We start from the raw sequence: 15,593 nt of genomic DNA on the forward strand, positions 1-15,593 counted from the left end.
GATGATGCTTCTGATGCCACTGCATCATTTTCTGCAACTTCCTCATCGATATTCAAGTTGATTGTGTCATCATCAGTTGTAGCCTCCTCGTTTGTATCCATCGGTTCACCAGATTTGCCTCCCGTGGACTCGTCAAAAGTAACATCTCTGGATACGATCACTTTGTGCAAATCACCATCCCACAACTTGTAAGCTTTCGTATTTTCAGCATACCCCAGAAACATTGCCTCCTTTGCACGGGCGTCAAGTTTCTGGATGTTGTGTTTTGGTAATGTATACCAACACTTTGAACCGAAAACACGCAAATGACCAGCATTTGGCACAGATTTCATCCATAAGTGGTATGGGGTCATCTTGGGGGGAATGGCCCGTGACGTGACTCGATTTCGAACGTACACTGCATTGGCAAGTGCTTCTGCCAAGAACCCCTTTGTAACTTTCTTGTACTGGAAGGTCAGCGGGGCAAAGGGAAATCGAAGGACGGTTGATGAGGTGAAGTTGAAGGATTGGGTACCGATTTACTTTGAGTCGCCAACTTCTGGCACTACTTATACACTTCTGCAATCTTCTAGAACTCTACTACCAAAGACTACGACACACATACTACAAATGTATTGGCTCTAACACATGTGCCCGTCTTGCTACTCAGCCAAACTGGCGATGGCCCAACAAACAGAACAGAAAACCGCCTTACGAATTAGCACTGTCATGACAAAGAAATTAGTAAGGCAGTACAACAAAGCACAGCAAAGCACAAATTCCCTTACTATTCCAAATCCAGCGTGGCACAAATTCGTAAGGCACGTTTACAGCTTACACGTTGCCTTACGAATTCAAATCAATCCTGCAAGGACTGTTTACAGCGCACACGTTGCCTTATGAATCTGAATCTCTCGTGAGGTCCTGTCCACTGTCAATTACAACAGTGCACATTTTGCCTTACGAATTGAAAACTCGCGCAACGGTATCTTTGTGTCCTGCTGTACCCGTGCTGCACTCCATGGACGCTGTAAACCTTTGGCACGTGCCAGGCACCCCCCACCAAGGTTCTACACTTTGTCTGTAAGACTGCAGGCGTACTGTACGCGTCCGACAGTGTAATGAGGACATGTGTCCAGGTCATACACGTGTCGGGCGAAGGAAAAAGAAACATGCTCAGATTGTACTGTACACCGCAACCGTGTACATATTTCACACGTGTACACTTTGAAAACCAAACGTGCTCCTGAAGTACTGTAGAGTGCAACCGTGTACAGAAATCACACGTGTACACGTTGAAAATGAAACTTGCTCAGCTCGTCACGCGGAGTGTTTTTGCTTTTACACGTGTCATACCTGTCGTCGTTTGTCATGCATATCAGCATGTGGTCGCAGAATTACAACACTCCCCCTCGATCACATGCTTTTACCAGAAGTAGCTACTGCAAGCCCTAGAAGTTCTACAAACTTCTGGAACAGAACTCGCCCAAGTGCTTTCGTCAGGATATCTGCAGGCATGGAAGTGGTCGGGCAATGTGACAAAGAAATGACGTTTCTCTTAATTGCATCTCGTACATAGTGGTATTTCACATCAACATGTTTGTTACGACGGTTGACCGATTCATTCTGTGCATACGAAATAGTCCCTGCATTGTCACACCCCATCACAATCGTGGGATCACAATCAAGTCCAAGAACATCAGCAACCACTTGACGCAACCAAGTCGCCTCCTTACACGCTTCACATAGTGCAATGTACTCAGCTTCACACGTCGAAGTTGCAACCACAGTCTGTTTCCGGGAACTCCAACTGATCGCTCCACCGCAGAACTTGAAAACATATCCGCTGGTCGACTTGCGAGAGTCTGAACAACCGGCCCAGTCAGCATCACTGAAGCCGAACAACTCCGGCGATTTAGATTTATTGTCAAACACGATTCCTAAGTTTCGAGTCCCTTGCACGTATCGCATTACCCGTTTCACACCTGCCCAGTGTGACTCACATGGGTTGGCAGAATGTTGAGAAAGCTTTCCAATCGCATATGCCAAGTCTGGACGAGTGCCAACCATCAAGTACATCAGGGATCCCACTGCCTCACGATACGGTACATTTGTTTCGGAATCGTTTTCGGTTGAAATCGTGGTTGTGTGACCTTGTTCCATTGGAGTCAGAGAGGGGTTACACGTTGACATTCGAAAACGCTCAAGCACTTTTGATGCATACTTAGTTTGAGTGAGACTCAACGTCTTGGCGCTGCGATCCCTTTCGATTTCAAGACCAATGCAGACTTTTGCTTCACCAAGGTCTTTCATCTCAAACCGTTTATTAAGCTCCCCCTTCATCCATTTGATGGCATCGATATCACTACCGGCGAGTAACAAGTCATCGACATAAAGTGCAATCAGCATGATAGTGTTACCGATGCGTTTAATGTAGAGACAAGGATCACTACGCGAAGTCTCGAATCCCAATTCACCAATTAAGAAATCATCCACTTTGGCATGCCATTGACGATGTGCTTGTTTAAGACCGTAAAGTGCTTTCAAAAGTTTGCACACGTGGTCACTTTTGCTTTTGTCAATGCACCCTTCGGGTTGCTCCATGTAGATGTCTTCATCCAAGTCGCCGTTCAAAAACGCAGTCACGACATCCATCTGATGAAGTTCGAGGTCGTAATGAGCAACTAAGGCAAGAAGTAGACGAATAGTGGTAAACTTTATGACAGGGGCATATGTCTCAGTATAGTCAAGACCTTGCACTTGCTGGAATCCACGAGCAACAAGTCTGGCTTTTGCACTTTCAACTATATTGCCATTTGCATCAGGAAGTTGCTTGACATTGAAAACCCATCGAGATGTCAAGATGTTTGACGCCTCAGATCGAGGAACAAGTTTCCAAGTCCGATTCTTAGTCTGCGAGGCAAGTTCTTTGTCAATGCCCGTCTGCCAAAATGCAGCTCTAGGCCCGTTGGTTGCCTGGTTGAAAGTCTTGGGACCTTCAATAGCGACATGCGCATGTGAAAGAAGAGCAGCTGCAAAGTTGCTCCTCCACCATGATCCGGGAGGTCTGCTGACTCGAGACGATCTTCGCACAGCTGGAGTCGGAGTTGGAGGAGTGACATTCGGAGTTTCGACGGCAGTTGGTACATCATCTTCATCTTCATCATTCTCACTTACAGAATGAGCACCATCGTTTTCAAGAACCTCCTCCGAAACTTCATCCTCTTCAGAACCGACCTCATCCGTATTTGGGGTATCAGCTGTATTCCCATTGTCGCCATCGAGCAGTACAACGTCAACATCAGAGTTGATTGAATCACTTTCGTGTGCAGGAATGTCATGCATACCACATGTCGATTCATCAAACTTGACATCCCGTGACACAACAATTTTATTCAACTCTCCGTCCCAAAGTTTGTATGCCTTACTGCATTGCGAGTACCCAAGAAACATCGCTTCACGCGCTCGCAAGTCCAGCTTACGGAGCTCTAATTTTGGTAATGTATACCAACACTTTGACCCAAATACTCGCAAATGGCCAACATTTGGAGTAGAATTCATCCAAATGTGGTGCGGAGTTGTATTAACGGGCAAAGCGCGTGAAGTAACTCGATTACGTACATATACCGAAGTGGCAAGAGCCTCGGCCCAGAATCGCTTACTGACCTGTTTATGAGAAAGCATTGAGCGGACAAGATCAATCAAAGTTCGATTTAAACGTTCAGCAACACCGTTTTGTTCAGGGGTGTACGCCGTTGTGAGTTGGTGCTGCGTACCGTTTAGATCTAAATGCGACTTGAATTCCGTCGACAAGTACTCTCCCCCTCGATCAGTGCGAAGCACCTTTACTTTGCGACCAGTATGGGTTTGAGCCAACTTTTCATACAACTTGTATTTTGCAAACGCCTCAGATTTATTTCTCATCGTGTACACAACTACCCAGTTCGAGTGATCATCTACAAATGTAATGAAGTATCTCGAACCACCAATGGACTGTACTTCGAGCGGACCGCAAACGTCAGAATGTACCAAGTCAAGACAGTTCTGTGCTCGAGACGATGATCGCTGTTTTGGGATTACTGATCGCGTTGCTTTGCCAAACACACACGCAGGACAAATGGGAGAGTGATTGTCAGACTTCGGATTCATTGCACTGATCACATCGCTTTGACGAACGTTGATGCCACTTACCACATTATTGTGAATCATTGATGCGATTCCTTGTACATTAACATGGGCCATGCGTTCATGTAGCGTCTGCAGGGTAACTACGTGAGCAGAAAAGGTTTCATTCATGACGTCAAGTATGTACAAATCCCCAACTTGACTCGCTGTGGCAACTACAGTTGGTCCTGCAGTAACGCGGCATTTTTCATTTTCAAATGACACTTGCAAACCCTTTGAAACGATTTGGCTAACAGACAGTAGCGAGTATCCGAAATCGGGGACATGCAAAACGTTTGACAATTTGCAAGGATGTGGACTACCGTTGACGTTCAACATGAATTCTACCTCGCCGCGACCAGCGACATTAGCTCTAGCCTTCGTGCCCATCTCGACTGATCCAGATTGCATCTGTTCATACGTAACGAACAAAGAGCGATCAAACGTAATGTGAGCGCTGCAACCGGAATCGACAAGCCATGACCGTGCGTTTGCAGCCCTCTTTTCTGGAGTAGAAGTTGAAAGCAAGCAAGTAAAGTCACTCTCCGCAAAGGCAGCAGTAGAATTGTCATCTCGAGAAACGAATGCACTTGGCTTTAAGCCAGTGTTGCGTGACCGAAACCCATCTGGCGGTGCAGGTCGGCGCCCATTCACGTCCTTGCCCCAGCAACGCGCTGCAGTATGCCCATGTCTATTGCAATTCGTACATTTCATATCGCGTCGAATAGGCATACGATTGACAAGTGCAGGTGCATGTGGTGATGAAGCAGAAGCGGTCTTCATGCTTTCTCGTTGCTCTTCTTGCAGCAGACGACTCTTCACAAACTCGAGTCCAAACACTTTATCTTCATTGCCAAGTGCGTCAAGGGCAACAATCAAGTTATCGAATCGTGGAGGCAAGCCATTCAACACAGCCATTGCAATTTCTTTATCGTCAATCTCAACACTCATTGACTGCAATCTGGCAGCAAGTTGCTTCACACGATTGATGAACACGAGCACTTTCTCGGATGGGAGCATGGATACAGTGTAAAAGTCGCGACGGGCAGCAAGTTTGTTGAGCAAAGTATGACGCTCAAACACATTCAGAATTGCTTCCCATGTCTCTTTCGCACTGCTACACCCTCGCACATGTTGCAAGTAGTCATCAGAAAGCGTGAGTCCGATGACTGCCTTTGCTTTTGCGTCACCACGGATCCATTTTCTCCGGTCATCTGACGTCGCATTCTCCGGGATATCATCAAAAACGTATTGATCGACATCTCGGAGAGCAAGCAGTAGCTGGATTTTCTGCTTCCAGATGTAAAAGTTAGATGCGGTCAGCTTCTCGATTCTGACCGATCCAGAGCTTTGGTCATCCATTTCACCGAATGGATGTACCCTTCGAGTATACAAGGTCTTCTGTTCCGGGATCCCAAGCCGTTAACCGATAGTCAACACAATGGCAAGCCCACCCGTATAAGAAGTTTGTAGCGATTACTCGGAAACGTTCTTGGTGCTTGTTCCCGGCGGAGTGGAACAAGCGTATTCTTCTTAAAAATGCCTTAGGGCGCTACCCCTGTATGTCGGCCAGTGCGGGTCTTTCGACTGTGAACTAAATCAAACGTGCCACGAGTAAGCACAACACTTTGCCTGTAGACGAACCAGGACTTTTGGTCACTACCGCGAACGGTCCCTGCAACCGAAATCGGCTTGTCCAAACTTGATACGGTACTACCTCAATGAGGTTTCCCACAACACAAGAATGAAACTGCCTTCGTCGTACTCGTGTGATTTGTTCACAATCACGCCTAGGGTCACCCTCTTCCGTGCGAACTTAATCAAGGTACGCGACCTTATACACGTATAGTGAGAGGTTCAGTGTGTTGGAAATCTTCGACCACATGCTAAGCTCCAAGCCTGACAGATATTACACGTGTACGTCGACGAAACCTAAAATGCTTGCAAGAGCATTCTCAGGATGTTTGGTCTTCAAGGTGGACACGTGTCATATTTGTACACAGTTGCACTTTCCTATCATTTCCGAGCATGTTTCAATTTTGGTGTTGACACGTGTAAGTTATGTACCTCGTGGCACTCTACAGTACATTCTGAACATGTTTCATTTTTCTCGATTTGACACGTGTGTGACACGTATGACGTATGTGCCACAGTGGTTATTAATCGTAGTGTAAAATCTGTAATCTACAGTACAGTACATTCAGATATTATTGACTCTCAAACGGTCCCAAATTATTAGCAAGAGAGAGTGCAAGAAGGAGAGTCATTTGATTATCAACGGAGTGGAAGTAGGAGAGTCACTTGATTATCAACCGAGAGTGCAAGAAGGAGAGTCATGTGATTATCAACCGAGAGTGGAAGTAGGAGAGTCACTTGATTATCAACCGAGAGTGCAACAGGGAGAGTCACTTGATTATCAACCAGTGCAAGAAGGAGAGTCACGTGACCAGCCCTAATGGCTCGTATTGTATGTAGTTCGAAGAGTATAAGTAGCGCCAATAGTTGGCGACCAAGAGTAAAATGGTATCAACTTCTTTTCCCGTCAACCACCAGCAACCTTCAACCATCCTTCTTCCCTCTGCCCCGCTGACCTTTCTATACAGTGTTTAGGCACGTATTCTCTTCACCCAGGGGACCGAAGTCGTACCTATAGGGCTAATACCGAGAGCGTTACCCACACCGCCGACGCACCTCCCGAAGGCAGAGTGCGGATCGACTAGACCAGTACACTGTGATCCTCCCCGAGAATCAGTGTTTCGTCTCTCGACGATTCTTGGTCGGACCCTCGCTCAAGTCAGACTTCCAATGGCACAAGCCTTTCACCAAGAGCGAGGGTATCGGCAGCTACGACGATCACCGGCGTGATCGAAGGGCAGTCTTCTTGGATTGATATGGTACGTTGGCGACTAGGGACTACACCCACAGCTCACACAACGATTGCCAAGACCAAGCTGCAACAGACACGAAGAAGATCCACCAAGTTGAAACGACAGCAGGTAGACGGAGACGAACGACCAAGATGATAACGACAGCAAGTAGACGGCGATAGAACAAAACGAACGGCGGCGGCGATGAAACGGCGGCGGAAACGACAGCAGAAACCAAAACGAGAACGACAGCAGAAACAAACACGAAAACGGCAGCAGAAACTGAGGACGAGCACTCACACAGCGGAATAATAACGTTGAACTGGGCCCATAACCTACTGGAAGGTCAGCGGGGCAAAGGGAAATCGAAGGACGGTTGATGAGGTGAAGTTGAAGGATTGGGTACCGATTTACTTTGAGTCGCCAACTTCTGGCACTACTTATACACTTCTGCAATCTTCTAGAACTCTACTACCAAAGACTACGACACACATACTACAAATGTATTGGCTCTAACACATGTGCCCGTCTTGCTACTCAGCCAAACTGGCGATGGCCCAACAAACAGAACAGAAAACCGCCTTACGAATTAGCACTGTCATGACGGAGAAATTAGTAAGGCAGTACAACAAAGCACAGCAAAGCACAAATTCCCTTACTATTCCAAATCCAGCGTGGCACAAATTCGTAAGGCACGTTTACAGCTTACACGTTGCCTTACGAATTCAAATCAATCCTGCAAGGACTGTTTACAGCGCACACGTTGCCTTATGAATCTGAATCTCTCGTGAGGTCCTGTCCACTGTCAATTACAACAGTGCACATTTTGCCTTACGAATTGAAAACTCGCGCAACGGTATCTTTGTGTCCTGCTGTACCCGTGCTGCACTCCATGGACGCTGTAAACCTTTGGCACGTGCCAGGCACCCCCCACCAAGGTTCTACACTTTGTCTGTAAGACTGCAGGCGTACTGTACGCGTCCGACAGTGTAATGAGGACATGTGTCCAGGTCATACACGTGTCGGGCGAAGGAAAAAGAAACATGCTCAGATTGTACTGTACACCGCAACCGTGTACATATTTCACACGTGTACACTTTGAAAACCAAACGTGCTCCTGAAGTACTGTAGAGTGCAACCGTGTACAGAAATCACACGTGTACACGTTGAAAATGAAACTTGCTCAGCTCGTCACGCGGAGTGTTTTTGCTTTTACACGTGTCATACCTGTCGTCGTTTGTCATGCATATCAGCATGTGGTCGCAGAATTACAACACAGTGCGCTAGCATGGAGCGCACCAAGTTTACCAAAGTTCTGTTCAGTCGCTCGGCGACGCCATTTTGCTCCGGTGTGTACGCGGTCGTCATTTGATGCTGAGTACCATTTGCAATCAGAAAAGACTTAAACTCCGTGGACAGATACTCACCACCTCGATCGGTGCGAAGCACTTTGATCTTGCGACCAGTGTGAGTCTGAGCAAGTTGTGCAAACATTTTGTATCGTTCAAATGCTTCTGATTTATGGTGCATAGGGTACACTACTGACCAGTTTGAGTGATCATCTATGAAGGTAATGAAGTACTTGGCACCACCAATGGACTGCACCTCTAAGGGGCCACAAACATCAGAGTGAACTAAGTCTAGACAGAAGTATGCCCGCCTCGAGGACCGCTCTTTTGGGATCACAGATCGAGTGGCTTTGCCGTAGACGCACGCAGAACATTTTTCAGAGATGCAATCATTGTCAGTATTGTTGATTTTGTTAGCCTCATTACCAAGTAGTTTGACTCCACTTACCACATTGTCACGAATCATCGAAGCAATACCTTGAGAATGTACATGTGCAAAGCGCTCATGCCACGTTTGCAGGGTGGCAGCATGTGCAGATCCGATGTCACTGACGATGTCGAGAACGTAAAGTTCTCCAACCAATGTCGCAGTCGCCACTACAGTTGAGCCTCGTCTGATCATGCATTTTCCATTTTCGAACCCAACTTTTAGTCCAAGTTCAGTCATTCGACTGACAGAGAGCAGAGAGAACGCAAAGTCCGGAACGTGCAATACATCCGTCAACTTGCCCGGTTCGATGCGGCCATTCACATTTAACTTCAAGTGAACGTCACCACGGCCGGCAACCTTTGCACTAGCCTTGGTTCCCATCTGAACAGAGGCGGATTCAAGTGGCTCATACGTTGCAAACAAAGATCGGTCATATGTAATATGGGCTGTACAAGCTGAATCTACGAGCCACGAAGGCAACATCTCCATATCGTTCGTGTGCGAAGCTTTCGACATCAGACATGTGAAGTCGACGCTGTTTACAACCATGTCGGGATCAGGTTTCTGTGTGACAAATGCAGATTGTTTCCGCTGAGACATACGCGGTTTATATCCGCTAGGAGGAGCCGGGCGACGCCCATTCAAATCCTTTCCCCAGCAGCGGGTTGCCGTATGGCCTGTATGACCGCAGTTCGTGCATTTGTAATCGTTTATGTCCCGATTGTTCGGGGCACGATTAACCAGAGCCGATGTCTGTGAGGAGCTAGACTTCATGTTTGCTCGTTGCTCTTCCTGCAGCAGACGACTTTTCACAAAGTCCAAACTGAATATCTTTTCCTCATTACCGAGAGCATCAAGTGCAACAATGAGAGCCTCGAAACGGGCAGGCAGACCGTTGAGCACTGCCATGGCCATCTCCTTGTCAGCGATGTTTACGCTCATTGACTTGAGAATGGCTGCCAGCTGCTTGACACGATTGATGTATGCAAGCACCTTTTCACCGGAAAGCATCTTCACAGTATAGAACTCACGACGTGCAGCTAGTTTGTTCAGCAAAGTGTGTCTCTCAAACACGTTGACAATAGCTTCCCACATCTCATGAGCAGTATCAACATCACATACATGCTCAAGATGCTCATCTGATAGGGAGAGACCAATCAGTGCTTTAGCTTTACTGTCACCTCTGATCCACCTCTTACGCTCTTCCGCGCGTTCCTCACTTGGAACTCTTCTATTGAAAATGTGCGACCACATGCTGTTATCTGAAAAGGTCAAAATCGAGTGACACGTGTACATGACTGCACGGTCCGGGCGCTCTTACCCATATCACGACATGACACGTGTAAAATCCCAGATTTTGGGGTTCCGGGGACGAAAGTGGCCCCTCGGAGGGTCATGCAAATTTGCATAGTTTTGCCAAGTGGAACCTTGGCCCTTAGCACTATAGACTACACAGGAAATACTGCAATTCTATTGGCCCTCAGGTCTAATGCTGCAAATCTATTGGTCGAGCGTTGTCCACGTGTGCGTCATTGGCCTTGTGATGTACTTTAAATGGCCTGTATATGCCATAATTACGTTGTTTTGGGGGTTTCAAGTGGTTTGCCATGGTTGTAATGGGTAATTGCATGGGGCCCCCGGGCGGGACACATGTATGCCGTGTACACATGTACACGTCGCCAGGTGGATTCGTGTACGTACACATGTACACGCATCCAGGTGTATGCACATGAGGGTTTACAGTTTTACAGTGTCAGACTGTTTGCGATCCTGCGCGTGTCCGAGTACAGTACATGTGAATCAAAAGTACAACAAGTACTTCTCGCGAGAGGAATACAGTTGTGCGATTATTCTGTGTACGCGTCACGCTGTATGCGAGTCTTGCGTGAGCACGCGCCGTTGCACTGTGCTCTCGTCATGGTGCGCCGTTGGATGCAAGTTCATGACAGTACTCGTGTGATTTACATGTATTCTCATGTGAGTTGTGTAGAAAGTCTGGATGCACATTGTTATAACTTGCCATAATTGTCTGACAGTGCTTGGCGAAATTAGTAAGGTGAGAAACAAGGATACGTATGGCGATTGTGATATGAAAGACGTTTGCGTTGTTGGAAATAGACAAGTGCCAAGTTGTTCGTTGCACAACAATGAAGTCTGGCATGACTGGATGCAGATTAGTAAGGTGTGAAACAGTTGCATGCATAGGGCCATGGTTTACAGTCATTTGGAATGTGTAGAAATAGTTGTGAGCTAATAGTTACGAATCGATTCGTAAGGTGGAAATCGAACAGTATGGTCGGGCCACAAGAGGACCGCGCTTGGTCGCGCATAGTAGAGTATGGTTTACTGGGAGTCGGAGTAGAGCGATAGTGTAGCACTCGAAGTGTATAAGTATCGCAGGAAAACGGCTTCAAAGTAAACCTCGGCACCAACTCCTTCACTCACACACATCAACCTGCCTTCCTTCTTTCCCTTGCCCCTCCGAACCTACCATTAGGTTATGGGCCCAGTCCCTCGCTGTCGTTTCACTGCATGAGTCTGTCGTTCTCGTTCCGTTGTTTCTGCCGTCGTTGTCGCTGTCGTTTTCGCTGCCGTTTCTCGTCGTTGTTTCCGCTGGTCTTCTCGCTGTCGTTGTCGCTCTCGTTCTTGCCGTCGTTCTTGGTTTTGGTTTTCGCTGCTGCTGTCGTTCTTGCTCTGTTGTGTGAATTGGTTTTGGTCATCGCCCCCGCTGTCTTCGTTGTCTTCGTTCTTGGTTTGGCTTTTGTTCTTGCTGTGGTTCTTGCTGCTGTCTCTGTCTTTGGTCTTCGTCTTCGTTTCCGCTCCCGCTACCGCCGTCGTCGTCAATCTCGCATTTGGTTTTTCTTCGTTCTCTCATGCAAAGTAAGTTTTGAGTTTCTTTCCATTTCCTACACATCTAAGTGATTGTCTTTGCACGTTTTGGTGGTTCTTAAGAGCAATAATTCCAAAATCTGTTACTGACGATTATCTTCATATTCCTTATTGTGAATACCTGTTTTTACGGGGTTGTGTTAGATCTGGAATTAGTACCGGTGCGCTCTGCGCCTGGGAAGCTGGTCACCGGTCGAACGGTTCGGACATCGGAGGTCGTATCCGTTGAGGTGCTTGAGCCTGAGGATCAACCTTCACCTCGGCTCGCGCTTCCGGGTCCGTCCTCGAGTTGCCCACCATATAGGATTCCTCGTATTCCGCGCTCTGTTCCCGCACCAATAAAGAGAACTACGCATCGACTTTCTGCTCGGAAAGCGGCTGTTCTCGCGGATAAACAGTTTAAGCGTGAGCGCAAGAGGAATCGTAAGGTGTGCCCGCGGTATAAGCGGTATTGTAAAGTGTGCGGCGTTAGTGGCAATAGTGCGAAGGCCTTTTACGACCACATTCAGTCTAGGTCTCATCGCATTCAAGTTGCCAACGCTAAGGAGACTCCGCGTTGTATCCCTTGCAATCGCGTCTTTGAGTCTCACGGGCACCTGAAGTGCCACGAGAACGGTGCCGCACACTTAAAGGTAGTTTGTGAACAGAATAGTTAGGGATTTCATCCAAATAAATTCACATATCTGTTCGCAAATTTCTCCTAGTGCAACTTCATAGTAATCATATCGAATTTCTTAGACGGGTGGGCTTGCCATTGTGTTGACTATCGGTTAACGGCTTGGGATCCCCGAACGGATTTTCGAATACTTGAAGTTTATTTGCACTAAAATGGAAGATCAAGGAGGAGGAGGATCCATCAGAATCGACAAACTGACGGACTCCAACTTCTACGTGTGGAAGCAGAAAATACAACTTCTGCTTGCTCTACGTGATGTTGACCAATACATCGTTGAGGGAAGAGTTCCAAGTGAGGAACGCGCGGAAGAGCGTAAGAAGTGGATCAGAGGTGACAGTAAAGCTAAAGCACTGATTGGTCTCTCCCTATCAGATGAGCATCTTGAGCATGTACGTGATGTTGATACTGCTCATGAGATGTGGGAAGCTATTGTCAACGTGTTTGAGAGGCACACTTTGCTGAACAAACTAGCTGCACGTCGTGAGTTCTACACTGTGAAGATGCTTTCCGGTGAAAAGGTGCTTGCATACATCAATCGTGTCAAGCAGCTGGCAGCCATCCTCAAGTCAATGAGCGTAAACATCGATGACAAGGAGATGGCCATGGCAGTGCTCAACGGTCTGCCTGCCCGTTTCGAGGCTCTCATCGTTGCACTTGATGCTCTCGGTAATGAGGAAAAGATATTCAGTTTGGACTTTGTGAAGAGTCGTCTGCTGCAGGAAGAGCAACGAGCAAACATGAAGTCTAGCTCCTCACAGACATCGGCTCTGGTTAATCGTGCCCCGAACAATCGGGACATAAACGATTACAAATGCACGAACTGCGGTCATACAGGCCATACGGCAACCCGCTGCTGGGGAAAGGATTTGAATGGGCGTCGCCCGGCTCCTCCTAGCGGATATAAACCGCGTATGTCTCAGCGGAAACAATCTGCATTTGTCACACAGAAACCTGATCCCGACATGGTTGTAAACAGCGTCGACTTCACATGTCTGATGTCGAAAGCTTCGCACACGAACGATATGGAGATGTCCCCTTCGTGGCTCGTAGATTCAGCTTGTACAGCTCACATTACATATGACCGATCTCTGTTTGCAACGTATGAGCCACTTGATTCCGCCTCTGTTCAGATGGGAACCAAGGCTAGTGCGAAGGTTGCCGGCCGTGGTGACGTTCACTTGAAGTTAAATGTGAATGGCCGCATCGAACCGTGCAAGTTGACGGATGTATTGCACGTTCCGGACTTTGCGTTCTCTCTGCTCTCTGTCAGTCGAATGACTGAACTTGGACTAAAAGTTGGGTTCGAAAATGGAAAATGCATGATCAGACGAGGCTCAACTGTAGTGGCGACTGCGACATTGGTTGGAGAACTTTACGTTCTCGACATCGTCAGTGACATCGGATCTGCACATGCTGCCACCCTGCAAACGTGGCATGAGCGCTTTGCACATGTGCATTCTCAAGGTATTGCTTCGATGATTCGTGACAATGTGGTAAGTGGAGTCAAACTACTTGGTAATGAGGCTAACAAAATCAACAATACTGACAATGATTGCATCTCTGAAAAATGTTCTGCGTGCGTCTACGGCAAAGCCACTCGATCTGTGATCCCAAAAGAGCGGTCCTCGAGGCGGGCATACTTCTGTCTAGATTTAGTTCACTCTGATGTTTGTGGCCCCTTAGAGGTGCAGTCCATTGGTGGTGCCAAGTACTTCATTACTTTCATAGATGATCACTCAAACTGGTCAGTAGTGTACCGTATGCACCATAAATCAGAAGCATTTGAACGATACAAAATGTTTGCACAACTTGCTCAGACTCACACTGGTCGCAAGATCAAAGTGCTTCGCACCGATCGAGGTGGTGAGTATCTGTCCACGGAGTTTAACTCTTTTCTGATTGCAAATGGTACTCAGCATCAAATGACGACCGCGTACACACCGGAGCAAAATGGCGTCGCCGAGCGACTGAACAGAACTTTGGTAAACTTGGTGCGCTCCATGCTAGCGCACAAGAAAGTTACAAAGGGGTTCTGGGCAGAAGCACTTGCCAATGCAGTGTACGTTCGAAATCGAGTCACGTCACGTGCTATTCCCCCTAAGATGACCCCCTACCACTTATGGATGAAATCTGTGCCAAATGTTGGTCATTTGCGTGTTTTCGGTTCAAAGTGTTGGTATACATTACCAAAACACAACATCCAGAAACTTGACGCCCGTGCAAAGGAGGCAATGTTTCTAGGGTATGCTGAAAATACGAAAGCTTACAAGTTGTGGGATGGTGATTTGCACAAAGTGATCGTATCCAGAGATGTTACTTTTGACGAGTCCACGGGAGGCAAATCTGGTGAACCGATGGATACAAACGAGGAGGCTACAACTGATGATGACACAATCAACTCGAACATCGATGAGGAAGTTGCAGAAAATGATGCAGTGGCATCAGAAGCATCATCGCCGGATGAACAACAAGACTCTGATGAATCCTCCAACTCTTCCCCAACTGCAGGGGAGGACGAAACTACCGAAACAGTTGAGCAACACGTAGTTGAGGAAGAAACTATTGATCCGCCAACTAATCTCCGTCGGTCCACTCGCGTTCGCAAAACGCCTGGGGCGTGGTGGGCAGCAGCTTTGGTGACTGCTGGACTCCTTAGCCACGCCCATGTGATAACGGAAATCCCAAACTCGTACAAGCAAGCTATGGATTCTCCAAAAGCTCGCTTCTGGCAGAAGGGCATCGACAAAGAACTTGCTTCACAACACAAAAACAAAACATGGACACTTGTTCCAAGATCTCAAGCATCAAACGTCCTGACGTCCAGGTGGGTTTTCGGAGTGAAGCAACTTCCTGACGAGTCCGGAAAATTGGTCGAAACTGCAAAGGGACGTCTTGTGGCACGAGGCTTTCAACAAGTAGAAGGCATCGATTACACTGAAACTTTCGCCCCTGTCATCAAGTTCACAACTATCCGTCTGCTGCTGGCACTGGTTGCGCACTTTGACCTTGAGCTGCATCAGATGGACGTGGTGACTGCCTTCCTCAACGGTGACCTTCACGAAGAAATCTTCATGGAGCAACCTGAAGGATGCATCGACAAAGTCCAACCTGATTCGGTGTGTAAACTTTTGAAAGCAATCTATGGTCTTAAGCAAGCCCATCGCCAATGGCATAGTAAGATCGATGAGTTTCTGATCACTGAACTTGGTTTCAACACTACACGCAGCGACCCATGTCTT

General features: G+C 47.4%; 1 protein-coding gene across 1 annotated transcript; it reads right to left on the reverse strand.

The window, feature by feature from the left end:
* Nucleotides 1-8,093: 8,093 nt before the first annotated feature.
* Nucleotides 8,094-10,043, reverse strand: CHC_T00007192001 (hypothetical protein). Its single transcript, XM_005710664.1, has 4 exons — nucleotides 9,392-10,043; nucleotides 8,808-9,295; nucleotides 8,288-8,777; nucleotides 8,094-8,188 (listed from the first exon to the last, which is right to left on the reverse strand). Exons 1-4 carry the CDS (start codon nucleotides 10,041-10,043, stop codon nucleotides 8,094-8,096), a joined length of 1,725 nt encoding a protein of 574 aa, XP_005710721.1.
* Between the last annotated feature and the right edge of the window lie 5,550 nt (nucleotides 10,044-15,593).

This window comes from Chondrus crispus, genomic scaffold (genome assembly GCF_000350225.1).
Source record: "Chondrus crispus Stackhouse genomic scaffold, scaffold_65, whole genome shotgun sequence".
Classification (NCBI taxonomy): Eukaryota; Rhodophyta; class Florideophyceae; order Gigartinales; family Gigartinaceae; genus Chondrus; species Chondrus crispus.